Raw genomic sequence first — 26,343 nt, forward strand, 5'->3', positions numbered from 1 at the left:
CAAAAAATGAACAATGCAAGTTGTCCAAAATATTTGTGGATATTTAGCTTCTACATTCGTGCAAATAATTTGCACACAAAAATCAACACCTACATCTTCAATAACTCTAATGAACAACTCACCCATATTATTGTGCATCCTTGTATTTTCCAAAGGCACTCAACGTCCACCACTCTCAAGAAGACTAGTCCATTTAAGGAAGACACCATGAAATTGATGAGTGGGGTGCATGTTGCATTCATCCATCCATAAAAAAGAATACTAACACTAGATGCGGGCCTCGATGATTTAATAGACTCTAAACTTTATCCACCTCCTCCTTTACTCTAAGGAACAATGTGGTTTTAAGCTTCTCTAAACCAAAAAACATATACCCCAATGGAGCCTATTCATTTAGAGCTCGAGACATTTCAATAACCAAAGGAGACCATTCAATATGAGATGAAATGAAGTTGAGATAGAACAAGAACTCAACGATAAAATTAAGGTCCTCTCACTTCTCTTATTGAATATCTTGTCCATTGGACTACTACCTAGAGCTTTCCTCATTCTTGTTGGCTGAATTTGAGTTTCATTCCCTAATCCACTAGATGGCTTCCTCAAGAACAGGAGGATCCTCAATTTTGTTTTTCCTACTCGCTATTGCCACCTTCCCAAGTCGTTATTTGTTGTTGTTTGCTAGGTTATGTGAGTCCTTGGATGACTGGCACACCTAACGTGTGCCTTTAGCAGCGCGCCGTAGGAGTATCTAAGCCTCCAAACCGTCAAAATCACCGGATCGCACCCAGCCTAGGCCAGACCAGCCCTTAGCATGACTGGGCTTTTTCCCACTAAATTTCGAACTAGTGACCTTTACACCGGGGACTGTCTTAACAAAACACCTATCACCATCTATTCTACGCACCGCGGGCTAAATATTATTATTATTATTTTCACAGGTACAATACTGTCATCTGGTATGTCATTTGTGAAAATTGAACCTGGGTGGGGAGGATTCTATTCCTTCCTCCCAACCACCCTAGATAACCCCAACTGACACCTTCCCAAGCCATTATAATCCTCTCTTTCCATTTCTTTTTCATTTGGATGCACTCACCACTTTACATGCTCCGGGTCCATAGTCAAGGACCAACAACAAATGGCCCTTAACGTCCAAAGGACATTACCTCCCCCAACTAATTTTGCCCCAGGACCTTGCTGTCTTGTCACATACTTCCACAGCAGATATTTATTCTCTTCAGTATGTTGTCTTGCTACAGCATAGTTTTCTTCAGCATTGGAAGCTGCACTTGCAGCTCCACTCACAGCAGATAGATGAACTTGGGGGGGGGGGTGGACATTGGAAGTTTTCCCTTTCCTTTGACCTTTACCAGCTGCCCTTGATGATTGAACCATGAATCCTGCGGAATGAGTTTAAAAAAAATTATTGTCATGGGAAAAAATTAGAAATATGGTTTGTAAATTCCTAGAAAGCACTTGGAATCCCTTCAAATCTCAAATTCACCCTTCAGCTGCACACCAACAAACCTGAAATCTCCCTCCTGCAAATGAAAATGAACAAAAATAAGTGAAAAAACACTTTTTAGATACTTGTGGATCACTCTTTTCCGAGACACATGTCAGACATATCAGGACACGTTTAGGGGCAATGTCCTCACATGTCATGTGGCCAACACCCACCCGTGGGGACAGTATCCTGTTACCTAGTTCTCTATATCTATGAATAGATTATTGTTTATAGGCAATCTAAGTCGAACTCTCTATATATAGAATATATCCTTCACTTTTGTTTCAGTAACATTTTCTCCATAACATTGAACAAAGATCTTCAAATAAAACCCACATGTCACGTTGATTACATCTACAAAATTAATGAGGGGCAAAGACAAAACACTTGTCCGAAAGCAAATATTCTACATTTTTTCTAAAGGATCCTAACTAATCTAACTTGACAAGAATGGCAGAAGCATAGAGAAGAGGAATCCGATGCCAAACAAATCCGTTTATTATCAATACTAAGCGTCAGTACATACTATTGTTTTTTCACCCCAAGAGCACTTTATCCACTCCTACAAATTAAACGAAATTTAATGACAAAGTAAGCATATCTAGAATTATATTTGATTATCATTTTTCATTCAAAGACCACTTTGAAAGCTGTTAGTATTAAAACGGCACAAAAAGCAGTGTAGGAATATCTCTGATTAAAGATAATAGTAAAAACAGCCTAAATGTACGAAAGCTTGAAAAAGTTTCAAATGTTTTCTCGATGCCACTATTTTTTCTTTTTTGGTCTCCGTTTTCGTCGAGGTTTCTTTTGTGCATCAGAAACAGAACTCAAGCTGCCACCCTGATTAGGATGGCTCCTTAGAACCTCTGAACTGTTACTGGACGAGGGGCCACTTCGACTGGGCCTCTTGTTTGATGCATGAAGTCTTACCTCGCCTGCAACTGCACTGCTACTTGAAGAATGACCACGTCTTACTGGAACCCTATTACAGGTACTTGCAGATTGATTGCTGTGTGGCCGAGGTGGAGGCATTAGCGTCCTAGCAGACTTTAGCTTCTGCAAAAGGATATAATTAATTAAACTAAGCATAAAATGACATACTAGCATTTCACTAAATTGACCAACACCCAAAAAACATGCCAACCTGTTTTTTCTCGTCACTAGACATGCCTGAAGTACCTTTACCAGAAGCGCTCGAACCTAGATCTCTGCTTGGAAACCCAAAATATAAATTAAACAAAATAAGAGTTATGGACCGCAAAATTCAACTTCCAAAGAGGTGTTATTGCTGTTAATTCGAATTCTCTAGTTAGTAATTCCAATTGTAGTAACTCTGACTAATAAACTAAAGCTTCAAGGCCTCAACTATCATGAACTAGCCATAAATTGCATTTGTGAACAAATAAGAAAATCCAACTAAGCTGTTTAATCTGTGATTTAAAACATCTGCTCAGTGCTATCTATTTTCCAAATACAAGCAAGCTCACACTATCCGAGTCAATCAAAAATAGAAATCCTAAAGGGTCACAAACACCTTGTGCTCTTATCTGTCCATTCATCATCAGCATTGACATCATCACTTGAGCTACCTGCCAAGAAGAACTCGTCCTCACTGGTGATGTCCATGTTTCCATCATCGTCACTGCCAGTTTCTGCTGAGAAAATGAAAATTACAGAACATTCAAACAAACCAAATGCATACAACACACATTTACAAAAACTAGTGGATCATTTAACAAACTGACCTTCTAGATCTATGCCGGAGGCAGCTGCAGCAGCACGATTTGCTTTAATCAGCTCACGTAACTTATTCCTTTTGGCAATTAATTCTGGATCATTCCCTCCCATAAATAAAGAAAGATACTTTTCGGTTTTTGGAAAAAACTGCAAAATATTTTCCCCTCATTTCAGTAACAGAAACAGTAAGCTATCACGCCCTGTATTTGAGTAAAATAATAATTAAATAAATAAACAGAAAATTCAGACATCTTTCATACAAGTAAAAACTTATACTGCTTAAGTGCAATCATAAGCATAATGATGATGATGATGATGATGACATCCATTAAGACCGACATGGTCCATTGGACCTTAAGAAGGTAAGAAATTACTCGGAATTCTTTAACATTTTATTTCTATGCTCGAAAAGCATTAAGACAAGCATTCTAAGATCACCATAATTTTTCTGATTTAAAAGATCAAGAAGGCTAGTAATGCGACAAATATTTTGAAAATTAGATCGAATGTGAGTATAAGATGGGCAATCTAAGAGAAAGTGTTTTTCATCTTCAACCCTCTTAGTGTCGCAAAGCTGACAATTCTTTAATCCATGGTGCTTTGGGAATTGACCAATGCCCTATTCATTATGAAGCTCATGAGAATTTGTTCTTATTTTAGCAAGTACATTTTCTTCTTGACATTAATCAAGATGGAGAGACTTCATTTTTGAGATTGGGGTTGATCACCTCCTTATAATATATTAGTTCCTTTTTCTCTGTAACTCTTTATCACCCCACAATTTCTTCTTAAATTTTGAAGTAATAATATTTGTAATATTATCCTTATTCTGCAAAATGATCTTCTCTTTTATCCCCCAATGGTCATGCCAGGACTGGGCATCCTTTTGTCATCCCTGCTTGAGCCGAAGGTGGGGTTTTTGGCTAGAGTTAGAAGCAATTTTAGGAAACCTTCTGGCTTCCATGTCGTTTAATTTCATCTTATACAGAAGATACCTAGTCATAACAATGCTTTCAATGACGGAAAGGCTTCCTTCAATTAAGATGATAGGATAGGGAGTATGTGGGTTTCCTCCACAATGAACTAATACTACTCCATTATCAAGAACATGAAAACACAAAATCTCACAGATCTAAATTTTTGGCTTACAATTATATCAATATCCACTGAGTGAGCAAAAAGAATGGTCAATGGAACAGAAGAAATAAAAGTACAATTAGCAATTATAACACACAAAATTACTTAGGCCTACTCCAAAAGCATAAAGCAAGCTTAACTAACAGATACATAAGAATGCATGAAGGATCATGATCAAATAATGGTGGAATAAAGAAAGATGACCAGGGACTACATATATGATATAAGAATAAGGTCCTAGCTCAATATCAACGTCACAGATGGAGATATGAACCCCGGTGGAGGGAGAAGAATGGGAGAAAGGACCAACATGAAGATTGATGATATCATTTGAACAATCTGGAGAAAACCCAAGGTGGCCGGGATGTAGAATCTTGGGCAGACACCTGCCACTCACTGAAACTCCCCTAATACTCGAGGATACTAGAAAGAATCTTGTAATGGAATAATAGCGGGTGGTAGTCTGTGAAGAGTAATCTCATTCTGAGGTCTCATAAAGCTGCATTATATGCCTGTCTAGTGGGATCCGAGCTGAGTGTAGTGTCATGAGTTAAGGCTCATAGAAGCCTTAGTGGGAAAATCTGCTGGCTGCAAGCTTAGAGGAGATGTAGGCTCTCACCAATCTAGAAGCTGATGCCACAAGGGATTCTGCACATCGCTTATGGTCCTCATCAGTCAAGATCAGGAGGGGAGAAGTAACCAATTTAATAGGGGTTTTTCCTGGGTGAACCCTGTAAAATTTGTCTACTAAGATATAGCACCTCCTTCAGAAACAAATCTAGACACCTCTGTTCCAAGTACTTGAAGATAGTAGGAGGCCCACCTAGCTCTCTGTAGAGGCAATGGAACAACCCCTGTTCTCATAGTAAACCAAGCTCCCAAAGATAAGGTGCTCCTCTAACTGAGCATCATGTGGATGACGAACCTAACAGATACTCTCAAAATATGGTGTTCTGACTCAACCTGGAGCCAATGCAAACAAACTCTAAACTGACCTGAGGAAATCCTGATGTTGTGCATCTAGTGGTTCCAAATGTACTCACGTCTGATAGTAAGGCCATCCTTCAGCTGCATAAAGTGTTAAGAATAGAATGCCATCATAGGGCCAAAGTCCTTGGGAGGCGCAATCTAGGTGGCCTGTATTTATACTCTGTAACTGTCCTTTATTATCACCCAGTTCAACCCCTGTTGGAGGGCAGGAGGTGACCAATGAAGCAAGGCATTCTTGTTGGTCTAAGAAAACAACAATTCAAGTAGTAATGCAAGCAAAGGAAAGTCTTATATTTTGCATATTCTGAAAATATCTTGAAGACAAAAAGGTAAACACAAACAGAAAATGAAATCAACATGAATTCAAACATGGATCTGGAAATGACAAATCAATAGATAGTGAAAACACAGCACAGAACTCAGGGCTGCAGCTTGGAGCAGTGACACAAGTACACCATAGGTATGTTAATGACATTATACAAAAATAAGCATCAAAATACGATAAAAATGGGCCAATGTGCCCAAGATGGAAAATTATGGAAAATGAATGGCCCATCAAATGATTTTTGGCTCCTAGATTAGTGAGTTGTATTTTCAGCTTTATACATGAACTAATTAACTCCAAGTCCAAACTCAGTGTTGTTCAGGTTGCAAGTTAGTAGCTGGAAATGGATAAACTGCAACAAGGGTTTCAAAGTCTGGATAATCTTGTATGAATGAGACTCCATTGGAAGATTTGACTCAGCTCTGTAACATTCCTTTACAGTGTGGGGACCATGCATTACACACATAAAGCATGACTTGATCAGCATATTATTTATTATAGTTCACTGAGTAGGAATGCATTTCATGCTTAACACATTCTAACAATTTCCCACTGAACAATTCTCAAGTTCTTGACCCTGACCCCAAGCTGCTCTCAAGCCCTCTATGGTCCCTCCCAATCTGCCCTTGATTCACCATGGGAACCAAGGTCATTGCCTCAGCAATAATGACCCTCCTGACCACTCCAGTGCCTGTCCTCTGCAATCTATCCTGGCTTCCCCATCTCCCCCCTCCCTGCTTGTCATTCTCTTGGGCCCCTTGGTATCTTACATCATAATTTGACCCAGACACCCCACCTCCTTCCATGCATCATCCCTCCTCATTTTTCTCCAATCTCATTGTCCCTGTCCACACCACTATTGGCCTCACCTATTCTGTCACATCTCTCCCTTGTTCTTCCTATCTCGCTCCTCCCCTCTTCCACCTCCTCTTCCCTGTATATTTTTTCTCATGTGACACCTCATCCCTCTCCATCAAGCCCCTTTACACCACCAATTATCCTAAACCTCAACCCTTTGTTATCCCACATTGAGGTCTATCCCAACTTCCTTCACCCCACATCTCTTGTCCTTTTGCATCCCTACTCGACCCCGAATTTCCTGCCCTAGACCCAATTTCCCCTTGTTCAACACACTACCCTGTCTATGCTCAAACTTATCTCCATAGGCAGCAACTTGGGAATGTGTGTTGCATGGAACCTCTACAATTTTTCAAGTTGCTAAGCGGAATGTATATAGTCCAAAAGACAAGTCCCTCTTTGAGGGGCGTTCCACTTGAGCAGTCCAATTCAAAGCTCCTCCTAGTACAGTTGGCACAGGTGGGGTCCGAAAATAGCTTGGTACATTCCTTATTTGTTGAATTTTGGCAGCTTCAGGATCAATTTCCATAGGGAATCCTTTTGCCCCAATCAAGAATTTAATTGGTCAAAGAAAAATATTAAGAATGGAATTTGAATTTAAATTTCCCTCCAAAATATTTATGTCGGCAAAATTTAAAATTTAAAATTATGAGCAAGTCAGCTTGCTCTGAAGGAAACAACTTTTGATCAACTATATAAATGTATCTACTCCTCTCGCTTTTGACACAGGGATCGTGGACTTCAGAGGCTATTGTTTTGTGGTTCGTGGCACATTTCTTGCCTGATGGTTCGTTGAGCTCTGGTTCATTGACTTTAGTTCGGTCTTGGCATCACTATACAGTCATTGCATGGCTTTACAATCCTGGCATCGTAATGAAATGACTCGTACCTATTATGATGTTTAGAGGCTCGATAACAGATTTGTGACTCTCGCTCATTCCTATGCAACTTGCGCTCTTACATGAACTCATTATTGATTCGCCCGCTCAGTCAATTTGACTCACATCGATAGTACAAAGATCTCGCACTAGATCTTTGTAACTGCACAAGGAATTCGCTCAGGTCTCTTGCATATTTATGTCACCAAGTCTCTCTCTTATCTGTCGCAACAGGTCACTCTTTTATCAACCGGACTCTTGCATCACTGTAATCATGGCAGTGTATTGATCTTCGGTGATATATATATATATATATATATATATATATATATATATATATATAGATCTTTCTGCAAACTTGATTGGTATTGATCTTCAGTAGTCTTAGCACTGTGACATTTAAAATTTAAATATATATATATATATATATATAATTCTCCAGCTCTATAGATTCATCACAGTGGCCTCGATAGCTCTAAACTCAAATATGTAATATGGCTTGGTCTCAACAATAATGTCAGTACGCTCTCAGATTGATCTCGCTCCAGCAGAATGATAAGTATGTCCACACCCAGTTATCTGGTTTACACAATGCAATAATCTGGTTTGTATGGATGACATTGATATGCTTAGTTTCTTTGCATTGTAAGAATGGTATTGATGCACAGTTTTCTGAGTTAAATGTATGGCACCCTCAGCATTATAGTCCTATGGTGGTATTGATGCACAGTTTTCTGAGTTAAATGTATGGCACCCTCAGCATTATAGTCCTATGGTCTTGGCATCGCACTAATGTGTTTGGTTCCTCTGCGGCAATCCTTCTTCTATAATCTTTTTGATATTGCACTGATATGGTCTCTGCATTTATGTATGGTATGATCTCAGAATAATGTATATTGGGTATGGTAATGTATTCAGTACAATATAAGTATTGAGCAGTATGCTTTAGGTCACCAATGGAGCACAGAACACTAAGGGCATCATATTATATATCTTTGGATCCAAGGATCCTTAAATAAAACCCTAATTATCTCAGTTATGCAGAAACTCTAACAGTATGTCCTGACAGGGCAGCATTGGTACATGTTCAGTGGCAGCATTATGAGTATGTTATTGATGGTATTATCGATATAACTTGTTCACAAACAGAGTTGTGAACAACTCTTGTGTAGCACATCGGTAGCCCGATGTCATTTGTACTTTGTATTGAACTTTCAATGACAATCTAATAGAAGAAGAAGAATTGATCCTGGGTTTTCCCCCTTGTGGGGTTTTGCCCTAGTCTCCGACCAATCCTGGTGTCTTTATGTGCATGCTTTTCTTCTGATGTTCCCTTTTACTGTTCTGTTGCATTACTGATGAAGTTGTTCTTTCTACATAATTGCATATGGTGTAACAATGTTATAATGTTGTGGGGTGAATTCAATGTATAAATGATGTAATGCAATTACCAAAGCAAAGAACAATATTGCCCTTAGAAAGATTAACATGGAATCAGAGCTGGGATGAAGAAAAGTCATGGCTATCATCCCTATGAATACAACTATGTCAGATAGAAGTAAAGATGGCAGAGACTTAAAAGAAATCTAGGGTTTGAAGAAAACCCTAGGCAGCCAGAGAAGTTAGGGATTGATGGCTATCGAAGGGAGGGCATGCGTGAGGTTTTGAAACTCCAGTATGAGCTGTGAAAAATTGCTCCAGCATCTGTGACAGATTTAGTGGAAACCCTAGATGGCCTGGAGGTGAAATGTTTGAGATAAAATCAATTGATGATGCCAAATTGAGGCATCTTCTCTCTTGATGATAGATATATGGTTGATGTCCTATGGTACTTCATGATTTAAGGATTTTGCAGATGATGGACTATAGTTGCTTTTGAAGATTGAATCTAGAGGGAGTTAATCACTTCCTTCAACCCTCGTTAAAGATAAGTAACTGCTAGACCTATTTCTTTATGATATCGCTCTTGAGTTTATCATTCTGATTATTGTTCCTGCATGAATATTTGAAGTATTTGTATACTTCTAACTTCTTAACGAAAGAAGATCCTTCTTAAGAATCATCTAGTGCAAGGAGGAAGCTGGTGTATGAAAAGGAAAGCTAGAAGCAGGAACCTAATCTTTTGCAAGATGTCAAAGAGTATGTACTATAAAGGTATCTGAATATTACAAGGTACGTATAATTATGTCAAGATGGTAAGTTAGGACATGAGGTATGACAAGTATATCACCGTTAGTCTTAATTTACATTCTTATGTATATCAGTCACATTCACATGTGGGTAAATTTGATTGCTGATAAATATGATATATATGACTTTGTCATATGTTGATTCATAATACCTGTGATAAATATGGTTACTCTGATATTTAGTATCTCCTAACCATCTCTTTGATTGATTGATTTTTGATAAGCCTTTGATAAGCTATAGTTGGTGATGACTTGTCCTAACAATGATATGCATGGAAACCTGATATAGATTGACTATGTAATCTGACAGTTTTGTTGATGCATGAAAATAAAATGTAAGTCAGGTTGGTGTCTTGATTGACGATTGAAGAGGCTTCCCATTCAGAGGGAGAAATCCTTGATGAGATCCCAGCACCTACTATTTATTTGTGGTGGATGATTAGATGCCCCTTGATTGCAGACTGAAACAATGATTATCTGATGTTATAGAGCTAACAGTTCTTTGACAGTTTCAGGATCCACTTCCCATAAAGAAGTATTTTTGGGATGCTGATTGACATTGATGGATTACTGTTGTTAAATTTGATGGATCCTTGTGTTGCTCATATATATATATATATATATATAGCAGGACAGAGACATCTTCATGGATAGAAAAAAATGCTTATGGTTGTTTCCAACTGTGTGAGAGTGAGTAAGGATGGATAAAGAAAACAAAGGAGTGTCGCTTTAAGTTCTGCATAAGGCAGCATGATTCTTCAGTGATCTATTTGATCTGATACTGAGCCGCATCATGTGCTCAGGGTTGCTGCAAAGAATCTTCTAAGATGTCTTCGTGGCACTATCAACAATACACCGAGATACACTGCCAGAAATTTGATGCTACATGGATATTTTGACATTGACTGGGTTGACATTGTGGTGGATAGAAAGAGCGTGTCTGGATGTTGTTTTTCTTTGAGATCTGCTTCAATATCTTGGATGAGAAGGATACCATTGTTATCTATTACAACAATCAAAGTGGGATTTGCCTTTCAGAGAATCTTGTGTTCCACGACCTCTCCAAGCATATTGATATCAGGTACCACTTTATCAGGGATATGGTACAACGGGGAGCAACAAGGCTCCATCTCATCAAGACAGATGAATAGGTTGCAATCATCCTCATGAAGCCCTTGAGGAAGGTCAAGTTCTTAGCCTTCCAAGAGAGACTTGGAGTATGGAAGGACCCTCCCATGAGGGTCCCGCTTGAGTTGGACATTGAGCTCTGGGAGCTCTTGGGGGCCTAAGGTACTTCTTGGAGCTATGTGCAACCATAGGGTGAATGGTTCACCTTCCCCTATAGGTACACTATGTACAGGGTGAGTGGCTCACCTTCCCCTGTGATACCCCATGATGATATATGAGAGCATAAGGTGAGTGGTTCACCTTCCCCTATGGCTGACGATATATGCATAGGATGAGTGGTTCACCTTCTCCTATGGCATATGAGCAGGATGAGTGGTTCACCTTCTCCTATGGTTGCCCCAACATACATCCCACCCATGTAGTCTGGTACTCCTAGGAAGTACCTCTCATCTGGCCAATGAGTAGGGAAAAGAGGGTAGTGACTGTTGACCACTACTGGTCAACTGCCCATGCAGTACACCTCCTTTCTGTTGGCAGAGAGGGGTAGCTCCTGAGCAGCATGTCCGTGCCATCCTGCCATCATCAGCAGTTTGATCTTTTTGATTGTAAACCCAATCTGCATGTATTAACTGTAAATAATCTTAGCAGACATGAAGTCATGTATGTAATTTGCCTAGGTGGACCTAACTTTCTGATGATAATCTACGTCCCGGAAGGTTTTTTGTCTCACCGATCCACGGATCGGCAGAGTTTTCCTTCAAACCTGACCCCAAAGCCGGGATTGATTTTGTCATTAGAACTTTAGGAGAATCCTAGTGTGTTGATCTGCTAGATTATCGTTGTGTCGCAGAGCTGGGTGTTTTGTGAGGGTCTGTATTAAGTGGGTTCATCCCTTTGAGATGTAAATTGTAAAAATCATGATGAAATGTGTCTTGAGGGTTGAAAATGTTGTAAATCCCCTCATGAGTCCTAAGTCCTAGGTCCTAGGTGATGATCCAAACGGCTTAGTTTGATGATCCATCTTAAAATAAAAATAATAAAATTAAAAAATAAATAAAAAATTAAAAATAATTAAAAATAATAAAAATTAAAAAATTAAAAAGCAAAAACCCTAAGCAATAAAATAATAATATTTTAAGTTAATAAATCGACGGATGAGATCAAGAGATGTCTTGATCCTCATCAACGGTCGAGATCAGTTCTACATGGATCACCCAAAACTAGCCGTTGGGATCATTTCCTTTATATAGGGTCTTAGGGGGTCATTTCAGATCATCTGATCTGTGAGTCTGTACTGAAAAGCTCTCTTGTAAACCTGATTTTCTGGTTAATAAAAAGACTTTGGGGTCCAAATCGTGTTGGTGTTGCTCTCTGGAATTGCTGTGAGATCTTTAATTTTCTGCATATTTCAGTTTTCAGCCATTAATTATAGCTTGTTTTTTTTAGAGTAGTGTGAGCACAGGTATCTTGTTCACCTGCTAGGGTTTGAGGGCTGCTAGGGTTTCTGAAATAATGGCAGGTATCTCCATTATTTCCTGAGATCTAGCAGCTTTCTCTCTCTCTTTGTTGATGGTTGCTTGAGATGTGCAGGAAAACATTTTTGAAGGAAATTTTGTGGGCATTCGGGGAAGTTCTCGGCTGAACCAGCCAACTCCCGCAGGCTCTTCTGTGCAGAGCCCAGCTGATTGTGCCCTGGGTTAATCTTTTAAGTTTTATTTCGTGTTTTACATTGAGAGATTTTTCTTTCTGTTCACAGTGAAGTTCAAAATTTCTGATATTCTGAAAGTATTTCTGCTCTTATTTGCTGAATCTGGCTATTTCAGGGGCCAAAAATCTGTAAATTTATTAGCTGTCTTAGAGTTTCAAATTTTTTTCATTAGGGTTTTGGATTTTGCTTTATGCAGTTTTTATTAGGGTTTTATTTTTTTTTAACTGCAGGTACAGGGTTCTGAGAATTTCTTCAGGTTTTTTGGAGCAAGAAAGATTGAGAATTTCGTGGTCAAGCTGCTGGATTTCAGACACTATCATTCTATTCTGCAGCCACATAAAACAAGCAGACTTTCTCTTAAGCATTCCCATCTGCCATCAGTTTATAAAAGCTGAATGCGTTAAGGGGAGAGCGTATCTATCTGTTTTTGACTCCTGCAACGTATCACCTCCATAGGAGCTATCGCATCCCTTCAGACAAAAAGAAATACATACATCTCTGGAGCAAACAAGGTTGCATTTCACGGTCAGTCTTCAGGGTTACATTCATTATGATTTCTTTGAAGGCCAGAGGACGCAGCAAAATCAAGCCTGTCTGCGTGGGCATTTAGACCGGAAGATACCCACGCATTTTTCAAAATCACCGCCGTCTGTTTTGCTGGAAACCGCAACACTCTCAAATGATCCCAGTCCGCCATCAAGGAGACTTTATGCGGTTTGTGTTACTCTGAAAACCATCCCCCGCCGTTGCAGCAGTTGTGAGTATTTCTGAGCCACCGTATTCATCATCCGAGGCAGGTAATTTCTGTGTCTTCAGTAAAATCGATTTCTTTTGCTGCGCATCTATTACGCCATGGAAGCATCCTTCAGTTGCCATCGCATTACCCGTCACGCTCAGCCGACTGCGTTTCACCTTTTTTTTGTTTTAGACTTAGGTTTTCAGTGGTTGTTTCGATTTCCTTAGACGTTAAATGATACAAGTTTTTCGATGCGTTATGATTCATGGTTTAGATCTAGGTTTGTTTTAATACATATAAAAAATAAAAAATACGACTTGCTGTTTCATTTTTAGCGTAGATTTTGATTTAGTTTGGTTAGTTTAGATTTATGTTTTAATTAGTTTTAGGACTTAGGTTTATATTTTTCATAGTTTCGTTCTATAGTTTTTTAATGTTAGTTTTATTTAGTTTTGTTAATTTTTAATGTGTTAGGTTAAGTTTTATGCTATAGTTAGTTTTTAGATTAAATTGTTTTAATTAGATTTTGATTTATGTTTTTTTTTTAAATTTTGTTATAAAAAATATAAAAAAATAAAAATATTTTTGTTAGATTTTTAGATTTAAATTTAATTTTTTGTTTAGTTTAGTTTTAAAATTTTAATTATTTTAGATTTTTTTAATTTTCATTTTTGTAATATTGAAAAAATAAAAATAAATAAAAAAATAAAAATAAATAAAAATAAAAAAATAAAAATAAAAATAAAAATAAAAAAATTTTGTGGAAAATTTTAGATCAAGTTATTTTCGCGAATTGTCATATCTTTCTGAGATCTAAATTTTCAGGTCGAGATGCGAAATTGATATCTGGTTAACGGTTTATAATTCTCGTGGTATTTTAAGGCATTTATCTTTTAAAATTTTCTGTTGCTGGATATCGTTTTGGTCATTCTAAAGAGCATTGTGTTTTCGCTGATGATAGATGGTTGTTGTTCATGGTCCATGTATCTATATCATTTAAAAAGTAATCATTTAAACATTAACTCCACAAGGCACTGGTCTATTAAATCTCTAAACCCATCTAGCGCTTATCATATCGGGTATCGTGTCTCCCACCCAACTGTTTGGCAGTTGGTCTTCACTATCTGGCAGGGTCTACCCCCCTTAGCCGCGGGAGACAGGGTTAAACGGAGGGATCGGGGATCAGAGTGACAGCCCCCGGTCCGAGCGTTGTCGTGCCAATCCGCGCGACAACAGTGACCATAGCACTACAAATGGACGCATCATGTACTGGCGTACTCCCTCTGACTAGGATGCATTATGTTCGACAACTTGATCTGGGATCAAGTCTGGAAGGGGTTCCACCCTTGGACATGAAGATTTGCCTCTGTCATTCTTGGTGAGGGTGGCAAGGTCTTGTGACCCACCCTATTTCGATCCTTATAGAGTGATCCTTGCCCTTGTGGTAAGTTGATCTTTCCTATTGGATAGTGGGTTGAGCTGGATTCCCTGATGTGGTTCCAGGTTGAGCAAGGCTCCCTGATGTTGTTTCAGATTGAGCTAAGCTCTCTGATGTTGTTGTGGGTTGAGTTGGACTCTCCAAAGTGGTTCTCGGTTGAGCGGGGCTCCCTGATGTTGTTCTGGATTGAACTAAGCTCTCTGATGTTGTTGTGGATTGAGTTGGGCTCTCCTATGATGTTAGATTCTTCTTCTTTAGATTCGAGATTGTTCAATAGATGGAGATGAGCTGAGATGAGATATGTTTTGATGATGATAATGATTATTGATATAGGGTAGAGCCAAAATCTCCCCTATGTTGATTCTTCTTCTTAATGATCAAGTTATGTTGAGATATGATGAGATGAATGCCTTATTGATTTGGCTATGGATATGTCTTCGAGATTAGTAGGGTTTGGAGGGTTGATCTCTCCTACAATTGGTTATGGATGCTTCCTTCTTTTTATGAGACAATATGAGATGGCTCCTATTGTTGATTCAATTATCTGCCTATCTTATGATTGAATTCACACGAGAGTCAACATGATGCTGCTACAATGAGATATGTCATTTGAGATGAGGTTTATGATGACAATGGAAATTCCTCCCCAGTTGAGAGGGAGTGTTGAATTTTGGCAGCTTCAGGATAAATTTCCATAGGGAATCCTTTTGCCCCAATCAAGAATTTAATTGGTCAAAGAAAAATATTAAGAACGGAATTTGAATTTAAATTTCCCTCCAAATTATTTACGTCAGCAAAATTTAAATTATGAGCAAGTTGGCTTGCTCTGAAGGAAACGACTTTTTGATCAACTATATAAAGGTGTTTATTCCTCTCGCTTTTGACACAGGGATTGTGGACTTCGGAGGCTATGGTTTTGTGGTTCGTGGCACATTTCTTGCCTGATGGTTCGTTGAATTTAGTTTGGTCTTGGCATTGCTATACAGTGATCGCATGGCTTTACAATCCTAGCATCGTAATGAAATGACTGGCACCTATTCTGAGGTTTTGAGGCTCGATAAAGGATCTATGACTCTCGCTCATTCCTATGCAACTTGCGCTCTTGCATGAACTCATTATAGATTCACCCACTCAGTCACTTTCACTCACATCAATATCACAAAGATCTCGCACTAGATCTTTGTAACTGCACAAGGATTTTTCTCAGGTCTCTCACATATTTATGGCACCAAGTCTCTCTCTTATCTGTCGCACCAGGTCACTCTCTTATCAACCAGACTCTTGCATCATTGTATTCAAGGAAGTGGATCCTTTATCGAGCCTCAAAACCTCAGAATAAGTGCGAGTCATTTCATTACAATGCTATATATATATATATATATATATTGATCTTTTTGCGAGCTTGATTGGTATCAATCTTTAGTAGTCTTAGCACTGTGACATATATATATAATTCTCCAGCTCTATAGATTCATCACAGTGGCCTCGATAAGTATGTCCTCACCCAGTGATTTGGTTTACACAACAAAATAATCTGGTATGTATGGATGACATCGATATGCTTAGTTTCTCTACATTGTAAGAATAGTATTGATGCACATTTTTCTGAGTTAAATGTATGGCACCCTCAACATTATAGTCCTATGGTCTTGACATCGCACTAATGTGTTTGGTTCCTCTGCGACAATCCATCTTCTATAATCTTTTTGATATTGCACTAATATGGTCTATGCATTTATGTATTGTATGATCTCAGAATGATGTATGGTAATGTATTCAGTACAATATAAGAATTGAGCAATATGTTTTATGTCACCGCTAGAGCACAGAACACTAAAGGCATCATATTATATATTCTTGGATCCAAGGATCCCTAAATAAAACCCTAATGATCTCAGTTATGAAGAAACTCTAATAGTATGTCCTGATAGAGCAGCATTGGTACGTGTTCAGTGGCAACATTATGAGTATGTTATTGATGACGGTGGTTGGGCCAAACTCCATGTGGGTCACCTTATTCATGGCTGATAATATTTTTCCTAGATTCCTCTCATCGAGAGGGGTAGGATTGATCTAAAGATCATCCGATTCCAATAAGTATTTATGGAGATATGAATTTATTTTGATTATGGAATAATTATCAAGCCGACCAGCAACTCATGTAGGCTCAAAAACCCAACAGACGCATCTATTCATTATCAACATTTGTATATAGATACAGGAGGTCTTTTCCTCATTGGGACACACATTGATCATCACATCTCTCTCTCTCTGGTGTGCGGCGAAATCTTGCACTGGTGTGTGGCGAAATCTTGCACTGGTGCGCCGCAAAAACTTGCACTGGTGCGCGGCGAAATCTTGCACTGGTGCACGGCGAAATCTTGCATTGGTGCGCGGCGAATCTTGGACGGGTGCACAGTGAACGACTCACCAGTGGAAACTTGACAAGTTCGATCTAGGGTCAGCTGCCCTAGTTTAGGGCTGATTTGGGGTTTGCTGCTGCTGATATAAATCAGATCCTTGTACTATTTCTCTCTGCTGAATTATTGAAGATAAAGGAAGATTTGATCAAAGGGTTTCCCCATATTGGGGTTTTTCCCTGGCTAGCCGCCACATCTTGTGTCTCTTGTCTTGGCTTGTTTTTAGTTGATCATTTAATGTTCTATCTGCACTTTACTTTATGTACATGTGATTGCCAATCTGTGGATAATAATAAGAAAAGGAATTAAATTGCTCTAACCATAGAACATACCACAACTTAACATGGTATCAGAGCTGAGGTGAAGACAAAGCCCGAGCAAGAGCAAGAGCAATCACCGAAGAGAAGATTGGCAAGGCTATCCTAAAAGAACTATGGGGTCCTCAACACTCTTCCCTGGTGAAGACAAGCTCCGTGAGAAGTCTGACTACCACGGATGGAAGATGTCTCTCGATCTAACATTAGAAGAACAGGAAGTGTTGGACCATGTGAAAGGCGGAATTGTTGAGCCTCCATCAAATGCATCTGCTACTGCTAGGAACAAATGGACCTAAGGGTGGAAGAAAAGGACGATGTTACATTTGCGATAAAGCAGGTCACTATGCAAGGGAGTGCCCTGATAGAAGGGACTCACACCAAGACGATGATCAAAATCCCTCTCATGGCAATCAAAGGAATGGCAAATCTAATAGCAGAGGAAAAAGGAGTGCTCGAAATCAAGGAAGAGGACAACCATTCAAGAAGGCTAGATATTCCAGGTATGAATCCAACATTGTTGAAAATAAGCAGGATGAATATTATCTACCAGCTGCTCTATCTACCTCTACTCCTTCAGACTCAATGGGAATTTGGCTCATTGATAGTGGTGCCTCAAGGCACTTCACTGGTTACAAAGAAGTTCTCCATAATCTAGAGAAAGAAACTAACCTGGAAATTGTCCTTGGAGATAATATGAAAATATCCCGTGAAAGGTGTAGGCAATGTCTCTCTTAAATTGAATCAAGGTAATACAATCCTCTTACAAGATGTATTATATGTATCTGACCTCAAAAAGGACATGGTGTCCATCTCGGCAATGGAAGACAAAGGCTACAAGGTGACCTTCAGCAATGGCAAGGTACGTGCATGGAAAAACAATGTTAAATATGCCTTTACTCTTGTGTTTCTTGTTGATTCATTATATCAGGTCGGTGGAAGTCTGCTAGGTGTCATGTCTTGTGACACATCTCTTCAGTCCGAACTTTGTCATCGGAGGTTTGCCCACCTTCATTATAAAGCTCTACCCGATGTAAGACAAATGGTGACAGGGATGCCCAAATTTCGAGTAGAGAAAGAAGGTGTATGTCCGAGATGTGCCGAAGGAAAGCTCAAAAGGGGACCATTCCCCTCAAGCCAAAGCAAGACCTCCGATATATTACAGTTGGTTCACTCAGACATATCTGGTATGATGCCTGTGAACTCCTTGGGAGGATATTCATATTACCTTACTTTTACAGATGACTATTCTCGAAAGACTTGGATATACTTCCTGAAAAAGAAAGGATGAAGTGTTCTCTTGGTTTCGACACTTCAAAGCCTTGATCGAGAATCAAACCGAAAAGACGATCAAGATCTTAAGAACTAATAATGGGACTGAATATGAATCTAACGAGTTTCATGACTTTTGTAAAGAGGCTGGCATTAAGAAGGAGATTACTACACCATATACTCTTGAACAGAATGGTGTGGCGGAAAGGAAGAACCGTATGATTGTGGAAGTTGTCCGTGCCATGCTCCATGATCAAAGACTTCCAAAGTTTCTATGGGCCGAAGCTACAAACACCGCCGTATATGTAACAATGCTCGATGTGGATGAACCCATGGATCCTATTGATCCACCTCAGCCTTCCTCTTCCAGGAAGAGGCCCTCTTGGCTTAGGGGGCTACTCGATGATGCTCAAGGACACACTACACCCCGAGGAACCTTCCGTGAAAGTAAGAAACCTAACAGGTATCAGGGATACCTGACCATCATGAGCACGATCATACCAAATGAGCCTTCTTCATTCTCAGATGTCGTCAAGCATCAAGTATGGAAGGATGCTATGACTGAAGAATATGAGTCTATTATGAAGAATGATGTCTAGGAAGTAGTTCCCAGACCCCAAGACAAGGCAGTTGTCACTTCTAAATGGATTTACAAGATAAAGCATGCAGCAGAGAGAAGTACGGAAAAGTATAAGGCTCGTTTTGTCGCTCGTGGCTTCTCCCAGAAGGAAGGTATAGACTATGACGAGATATTTGCACCTATTGCCAGATATACCACCATCCGGTCGATGATAGCCCTTGCGGCTTCACAAGGATGGAACCTACATCAGATAGATGTCAAGACCACGTTCTTGCATGGTTCGATCAAAGAAGAGGTCTATGTGGAACAACCCGAAGGATTTGAGATTTATGATCGAAAATCTCATGTATGCAAGTTGAAGAAGGCTCTCTATGGGCTGAAGCAAGCACCCAGAGCATGGTATGAGAGGATCAATAGCTACTTGATGAAGCTGGGATTCACTAGGAGTGAAGTCGATCCTAACCTTTACTTTAAGGTTGAAGATGACAAATCTCTCATACTAGTGTTGTATATGGACGACCTCTTCCTAACAGGTGCAGACCCTCTCATTCACAAATGTAAGAGGGAGTTGGCTTCCGAATTTGAAATGAAGGACCTACGACTGATGCACTATTTCCTAGGACTTGAAGTTTGGCAGAAGCATGGGGAAATTTTCCTATCTCAAGGAAAATATGTGGTGAAGATTCTGGAAAGATTCAGTATGGTGGACTGCACGCCCGTAACTACCCCGATGGAGCTTGACTACAAAAAGTTAAGCAGTAGTGTTGCTGGACTTGTTTTACCAAATGCCACAGAGTATCAACAACTCGTCGAAGCATTAATGTTCTTAGTGAACTCCCATCCAGATGCTTTGCAGTCAACACATTAAGTCAACATATGGTTGAACCTCACCACATACATTGGATTGGTGCCAAGAATTTGTTAAGATATCTTCGTGGCACAATTACTTATGGGTTGAGATACACGGCCGGAGATGTGAGACTACTTGGATACACTAATGCTGATTGCGTAGGCAATGTGGTGTAAGAGCACTTCCGGGTGTTAATTCTCCTTGGGATCTGCTTCGACATCCTGGATGAGCATGAAGCAGAAGGCGGTGGCTTTGAGCACCGACAAAGCAAAGTATATTGCTGCTAGCATGGCCTCCTGTGAGGCATTCTGGTTGCGAAAGCTCTTCAGTGAGCTGTTTGGATTTACATTGGATACCACCATGATCTTATGTGACAACCAGAGTGGGATTCGTTTGTCAGAGAATCTCGTATTTCAAGATCACTCCAAGCATATCGATATCAGGTACCACTATGTTCGAGATATGGTGCAGCAAGGAGCAATAAGGCTCCAACATATCGGTACAGATGAACAAGTCGCCAACATTCTAACAAAGCCCCTAGGGAAGGTCAAATTCCTGACTTTCCGAGAACAGCTTGGTGTCGTTCAAAGACCCTCTGATGAAGGTCCTATATGATGTATTGAGCTCTGGGAGCTCCGGGGGGGCGTGGGGTACTTCTTGGAGCGACATATGACCATAGGGTGACTCACCATCCCCTGGTGGTGTACGTGTACAGGGTAAAAGAATCAAAACTTTCCTTGTGACACCCCGTGACGACTATGTAGCAGGGTGATTAGTTCTCCTATGAGGTCTGGATGATGTGTTCTCCATGACGATTATGTAGCAAGATGATTAAGTTCTCTTGTGAGGTCTAGATGATGTGTCCTCCATGACGATTATGTAGCAAGATGATTAGTTCTCCTGTGAGGTCTAGATGATGTGTTCTCCATGACGATCGTGTAGCAGGATGATTAGTTCTCCTGTGAGGTCTGGATGATGTGTTCTCCATGACGACTATGTAGCAGGATGATTAGTTCTCCTGTCAGGTTTGGATGATGTGTTCTCCATGACGATTGTGTAGTAGGATGATTAGTTCTCCTGTGAGATATGGATGATGTGTTCTCGATGACGACTGTGTAGCGGGATGATTAGTTCTCCTGTGAGGCTTGGATGATGTATTCTCCATGGCAATTGTGGAACAAGATGATTCGCTCTCCTGTGGGCCAGGACGATTAGTTCTCAGTGGCATCCACTGGACAAGATGATTCGCTCTCTTGTGGGACAAGATGATTCGCTCTCTTGTGGGACAGGATGATTCGCTCTCCTGTGGGCAGGATTGATTAGTTCTCCTGTCGAGGCATCCTACCCATGTAGTCCGGGACTCATGGGAAGTACCTCTCATCTAATCGATGAGCAGGGAAATGAGAATAGGGACCATAGTAGTATTGATTGATGCATCATTGTATCTAATGTACTCCCTATGCTAGGATGACCTTCATTGATCTGGGATCAATGACACTGGTCTGGGACCAGTGGTAGGAGTTGTACCCACTATGACACTGACTTCGGGTTAGTTGAGGACTGGTCTGGGACCAGTGCTACACACTCTGACACTGACTTTGAGTCAGTGGAGGATGATATGATACATCCTCGATCATTTCTTCTTCTTCATAATTCGGACAAAGCAGAGCAGAGCAAAGCAGAACAGAGCAGAGCAAAAACAGAATAGAGCAAAGTAGGCATAATAGAGCAGAGCAAAGCAGGGGTCAAGCTGTATAGGGCAGTGCATTTGATGGATGAATAGTAGCAACAGACAGACGAATTGTTGATGGAGTTCTCTCTAGTTGAGAGGGAGTGTTAAAATTGGCAACTAGGGCCAAACTCCATGTGAGTCACCTTATTCATGGCTGATAATATTTTTCCTAGATTCCTCTCGTCGAGAGGTGTAGGATTGATCTAAAGATCATCCGATTCCGATAAGTATTTATGGAGATATGAATTTATTTTGATTATGGAATAACTATCAAGCCGACTAGCAACTCATGTAGGCTCAAAAGCCGAACAAACGCATCTATTCATCATCAACATTTGTATATAAATATAGGAGGTCTTTTCCTCATAGGGACACACATTGATCATCACATCTCTCTCTCTAGTGCGCAGCGAAATCTTGCACTGGTGTGTGGTGAAAACTTGCACTGGTGCGCGGCAAAATCTTGCACTGGTGCGCGGCGAAATCTTGCACTGGTGCACGGCGAAATCTTGCACTGGGGGGCGGCGAAATCTTGCACTGGTGCGCGGCGAAATCTTACACCGGTGCGCGACGAAAACTTGCACCGGTGCGCGGCAAAAACTTGCACTGGTGCACGGCCAAAACTTGCACTAGTGCACAGCCAAAACTTGCACTAGTGTGCAGCGAAATCTTGCACTCGTGCGGAGCGAAATCTTGCACTCGTTCGTAGCGAAATCTTGGACTGGAGCGCGGCGAGTCTTGGGCTGGTGCACGGCAAAGTCTTGGACTAGTGCACGGTGAACGACTCACCGATGGAAACTTGACAAGTTCGATCTAGGGTCTGCTACCCTAGTTGAGGGTTGATCTGGGGTTTGTTGTTGCTGATATAAATCAGATCTTTGTACTATTTCTCTCTGCTGAATTATTGAAGATAAAGGAAGATTTGATCAAAGGGTTTCCCCATATTAGGGTTTTTCCCTGGCTAGCCGCCACATCTTGTGTCTCTTGTCTTGGCTTGTCTTCAGTCGATCGTTTAATGTTCTATCTGCACTTTACTTTATGTACATGTGACTGCTAACCTGTGGATAATAATAAGGAAAGGAAGTAAATTGCTCTAAGCATATAACATACCATAACTTAACAATATTGGTATGGTAATGTATTCAGTACAATATAAGAATTGAGCAATATGTTTTATGTCACCGCTAGAGCACAGAACACTAAGGGCATCATATTATACATTCCTGGAGCCAAGGATCCTTAAATAAAACCCTAATGTTCTCAGTTATGAAGAAACTCTAATAGTATGTCCTGACAGAGCAACATTGGTACGTGTTCATTGGCAACATTATGAGTATGTTATTGATGACAGTGGTTGTATTATCGATATAACTTGTTCACAAACAAAGTTGTGAACAAGTCTTGTGTAGCTCATGGGTAGCTCGATGTCATTTGTACTTTGTAATGAACTTTCGATGACAATCTAATAGAAGAAGAAGAATTGATTCTGGGTTTTCCCCCTTGTGGGGTTTTTCCCTGATCTCCGACCAATCCTAGTGTCTTTATGTGCATACTTTTCTTTTGATGTTCCTTTTTATTATTTTGTTGCATTATTGATGAAGTTGTTCTTTCTACATAATTGCATATGTTGTAACAATGTTATAACGTTGTGGGGTGAATTCAATGTATAAATGATGTAATGCAATTATCAAAGCAAAGAACAATATTGCCCTTAGAAAAATTAACATTAGTTGATGAATTTACAAACAAAACAATCAAAGTGGAATTAGGTAACAACAATCTCAAACAATTGGACGCAGAAACAAACAAAAAAAAGGAAAACATTTCCCTTTCTATCCCTTTGGTCAAAGCAACTTCTCTACAATCAAAAATCTTTGACATTAAAAACTTACACAACCAAATGAGAAACCAACAAGCATTGTTCCAACAAGAGAGTGAACTTCAATAGTTGAGCTTGAACACTTGGGTTCATCTTGTTAAGGGAAAGAATAAACTCCCCTGACTCGTTAAAGTCAAGCAAATTCTCCAAGCCAAAATTAATGAGAAACAATTTTGACGGGCCAAGAAGTTGAATCTAAGAGTGTGATGCTTCCCCCTTCCTTCTTTGTCGGATCCTATATAGGCAGACCTCACTTTCCTTACAAAAGGTGCCAAAACTATAATGGAGTGTTATGGTCTCCTCTGGGCACTGGTTATGATGTGCTTTCCTCTCACAATCTCCTTTTTCTCACTAAGACCCACACTAGTCCTATGCATGAGAATCCTCGTATTGTTGGCTATCAATGGGTTTCAACTTAAAGACAAGGCATGTGTCACTCTAGCATTGTTAGGGGTCAAGTGGGGTGGATGATCTTATACAAGATTATTTTCAAAGCAAGTCTTCAATGGTCGATTCAAATGAGCATCCCAAGTTCATGTCGGTTTGAATTTGAGGAATTGCCTTTCTTTTAGTATATGTTCACTGTAGATTTCCAATTCAAGTATGGCATTGCATGTGGCAAATTTGGTGAAGTCACAAAGGGAGCCAACAGGTGTTGGTGAAAACACTTTCCTTGTAAAGAGGGGGTGTTATCTTTCGAGGCTACTCCAAAAGTGTTTACAACATGTTTGGAGTGCTTCATGATATTTTGGGTGTATGGTGTATGTTTTGTTCCTAGATGGTTTGCGATGGCTTTGCACATGGCAGATGGTTTGCGATCAATTGGAACATTGGAGAGAGCTTACTCAGTGGTTGCTTGACTTCAATTGGGTGATTGATTAGCATTCTTCGCTAAGGTGTTGGAGTTATCTTAACAACTCGAGTAATATCCTTCATGATGGCCACATGGAGATGATTGCATGCTTGGAGAACACACTACTAAGAAGGAGAAGCATTATGCATCTTGGAGGAGGGCACCAAGCCCTAGACAACAAGTTGTAGATAGTTTCTTGTATGGAGGCTTGGCATTGGCTTGAAGACACCTGGATTGCAATAATGTTCATGCAAGAGGGGGATAGACCCAATGGAGTACATGGCTTAGGAGGAGAGATTGATTCTTGTATGGGATCGTGATGGAGAAGTGCAAACACATCTGGTCTACATACATCATTTTGGAGTCCTTATTGTGTACAACATCACCTTGGAAACTGACATGTGTACCCTTGGAGTGTAACACTCCACTTGTGTGAGCCTACGTGTGATTATTGTGGATTTTCTTGTAAGGGCATTGGCATGCATATGAGGCCTCCCTTACTTCTCATATATATAGAGGAATGTGAGGGTCCTTCACTCACTTAGCATTCATTCTTGTTCATTGTGTGTTAGAGATATGGTTGGAGAAGCACACTATCATCCTCTCTCTCTTATATCTTTATTTACTTGGTTTCTCTCTCTCTCTCTCTCTCTCTCTCTCTCAGAGTTGCTAGGGTTACTAGAGTTTCTTAGAGAATCTTGTAGTCTAGGGTTAGGGTTTCCTCCTTTGGAGATTTGGAGAATAGACCTTTGAGCTTAAACTCTAGGTTGTACTTAGTGAGAAAGAAGAGGAGACATCTTGCCTTGAAGAACTTGCTTAAGTGATTCATGCTTGTTGAAGATCCTTCATTGAGGTATGGTTTTTCTTGGTTTTCCATTGCTAGGGTTTTGGTAAGATAGTGGATTGTATCAACCTTGTACTAAGGCTATCGTATGTACATGAACATCATCTTATGCATATTAATGGAGTTTTCAACTGTGCATTACTCGTGTAAATTGCAGATTTCATTTTCAGAGTACATGTTCTTTGTGGTTTGTAATTTTCAGCTATATATGTCTTGCTGATTTAACGTAAGTTAAGAATGACTATGTTACAAGATTTAACATTGTAATTGAAGAAGATAATAGTTGTTTTGCTGTTTTATTTACTTTTGTAAATAAGGGTTTACAGAACTGGTTTATGCATGATAAGATTGCCTTGGAGGGCTGAAACTTAATATAACACTTTGGTGTATTTTCTCTTGGATTACCTAGATGTTTGGGGTTGTTAGGGATCAAAATATTGTTGACTACCACTGTTGTTTTAATTCTTTTTCATAACAACCCTAAGGCTGAAACTTCACAAAGTTGAGATCAGGAATACCTCTAGGATAAAGGTGAGATTTCTGAATTGCAATAGAAATCTCAATACACAAAATTTCAGCATTCAGACACCTCGCCCTACCATTCATTTCAGTGACTGCCTTCTCAACATTTATACCTTTAGTCTTCACCTATTGTCATTGCTCTATCCCCACTTCTCCTCCCTTGGCATGACTTATGCCAAGTATGCATTTCTCTCCCAGGTCATCTAGGATGTCACCCTTGACTCTTACCCTCACGCCATCTAGAATTCCTCTTAAGCCCAGAAACATAGCCTCTATCCCATGAATTGTTGGTACCACTAGTATGAATACAAGTGTAATCTCCTCCAAAAGTAGTTTCAATTTTTTCTTTCTAATGGCCCCTTGTTGGTCCTGTTACCTAACAAAAAGTGGGTAATCCAAAGGAGAAAAAATTTCTCCTCCTTGGACAGCAAACCAGCCAGCAG

At 39.9% G+C, this 26,343-nt stretch overlaps 1 protein-coding gene across 2 annotated transcripts in view; it reads right to left on the reverse strand.

Annotated features, from left to right (window-relative positions):
- Window positions 1-1,982: 1,982 nt before the first annotated feature.
- The window catches only part of LOC149214860 (uncharacterized), a 118,378-nt gene continuing 94,017 nt past the window's right edge, over window positions 1,983-26,343 (reverse strand). Inside the window, exons 4-7 of one of the 2 annotated variants that reach the window (XM_089392429.1) lie at window positions 3,256-3,394; window positions 3,045-3,165; window positions 2,655-2,718; window positions 1,983-2,566 (exon numbers count right to left, since the gene is read on the reverse strand). In XM_089392429.1, coding sequence (XP_089248555.1) covers window positions 2,276-2,566; window positions 2,655-2,718; window positions 3,045-3,165; window positions 3,256-3,394 — 615 coding nt within the window. In that variant the 3' untranslated portion in view covers window positions 1,983-2,275. The remainder of the gene's footprint in view (window positions 2,567-2,654; window positions 2,719-3,044; window positions 3,166-3,255; window positions 3,395-26,343) is intronic. The other variant, XM_089392430.1, reaches the window with a different exon arrangement.

The sequence above is a fragment of the Pinus tabuliformis genome, chromosome 1_1 (genome assembly GCF_031772625.1).
Source record: "Pinus tabuliformis cultivar Carrire ecotype Pingquan chromosome 1_1, CPIR1, whole genome shotgun sequence".
Taxonomy (NCBI): domain Eukaryota; kingdom Viridiplantae; phylum Streptophyta; class Pinopsida; order Pinales; family Pinaceae; genus Pinus; species Pinus tabuliformis.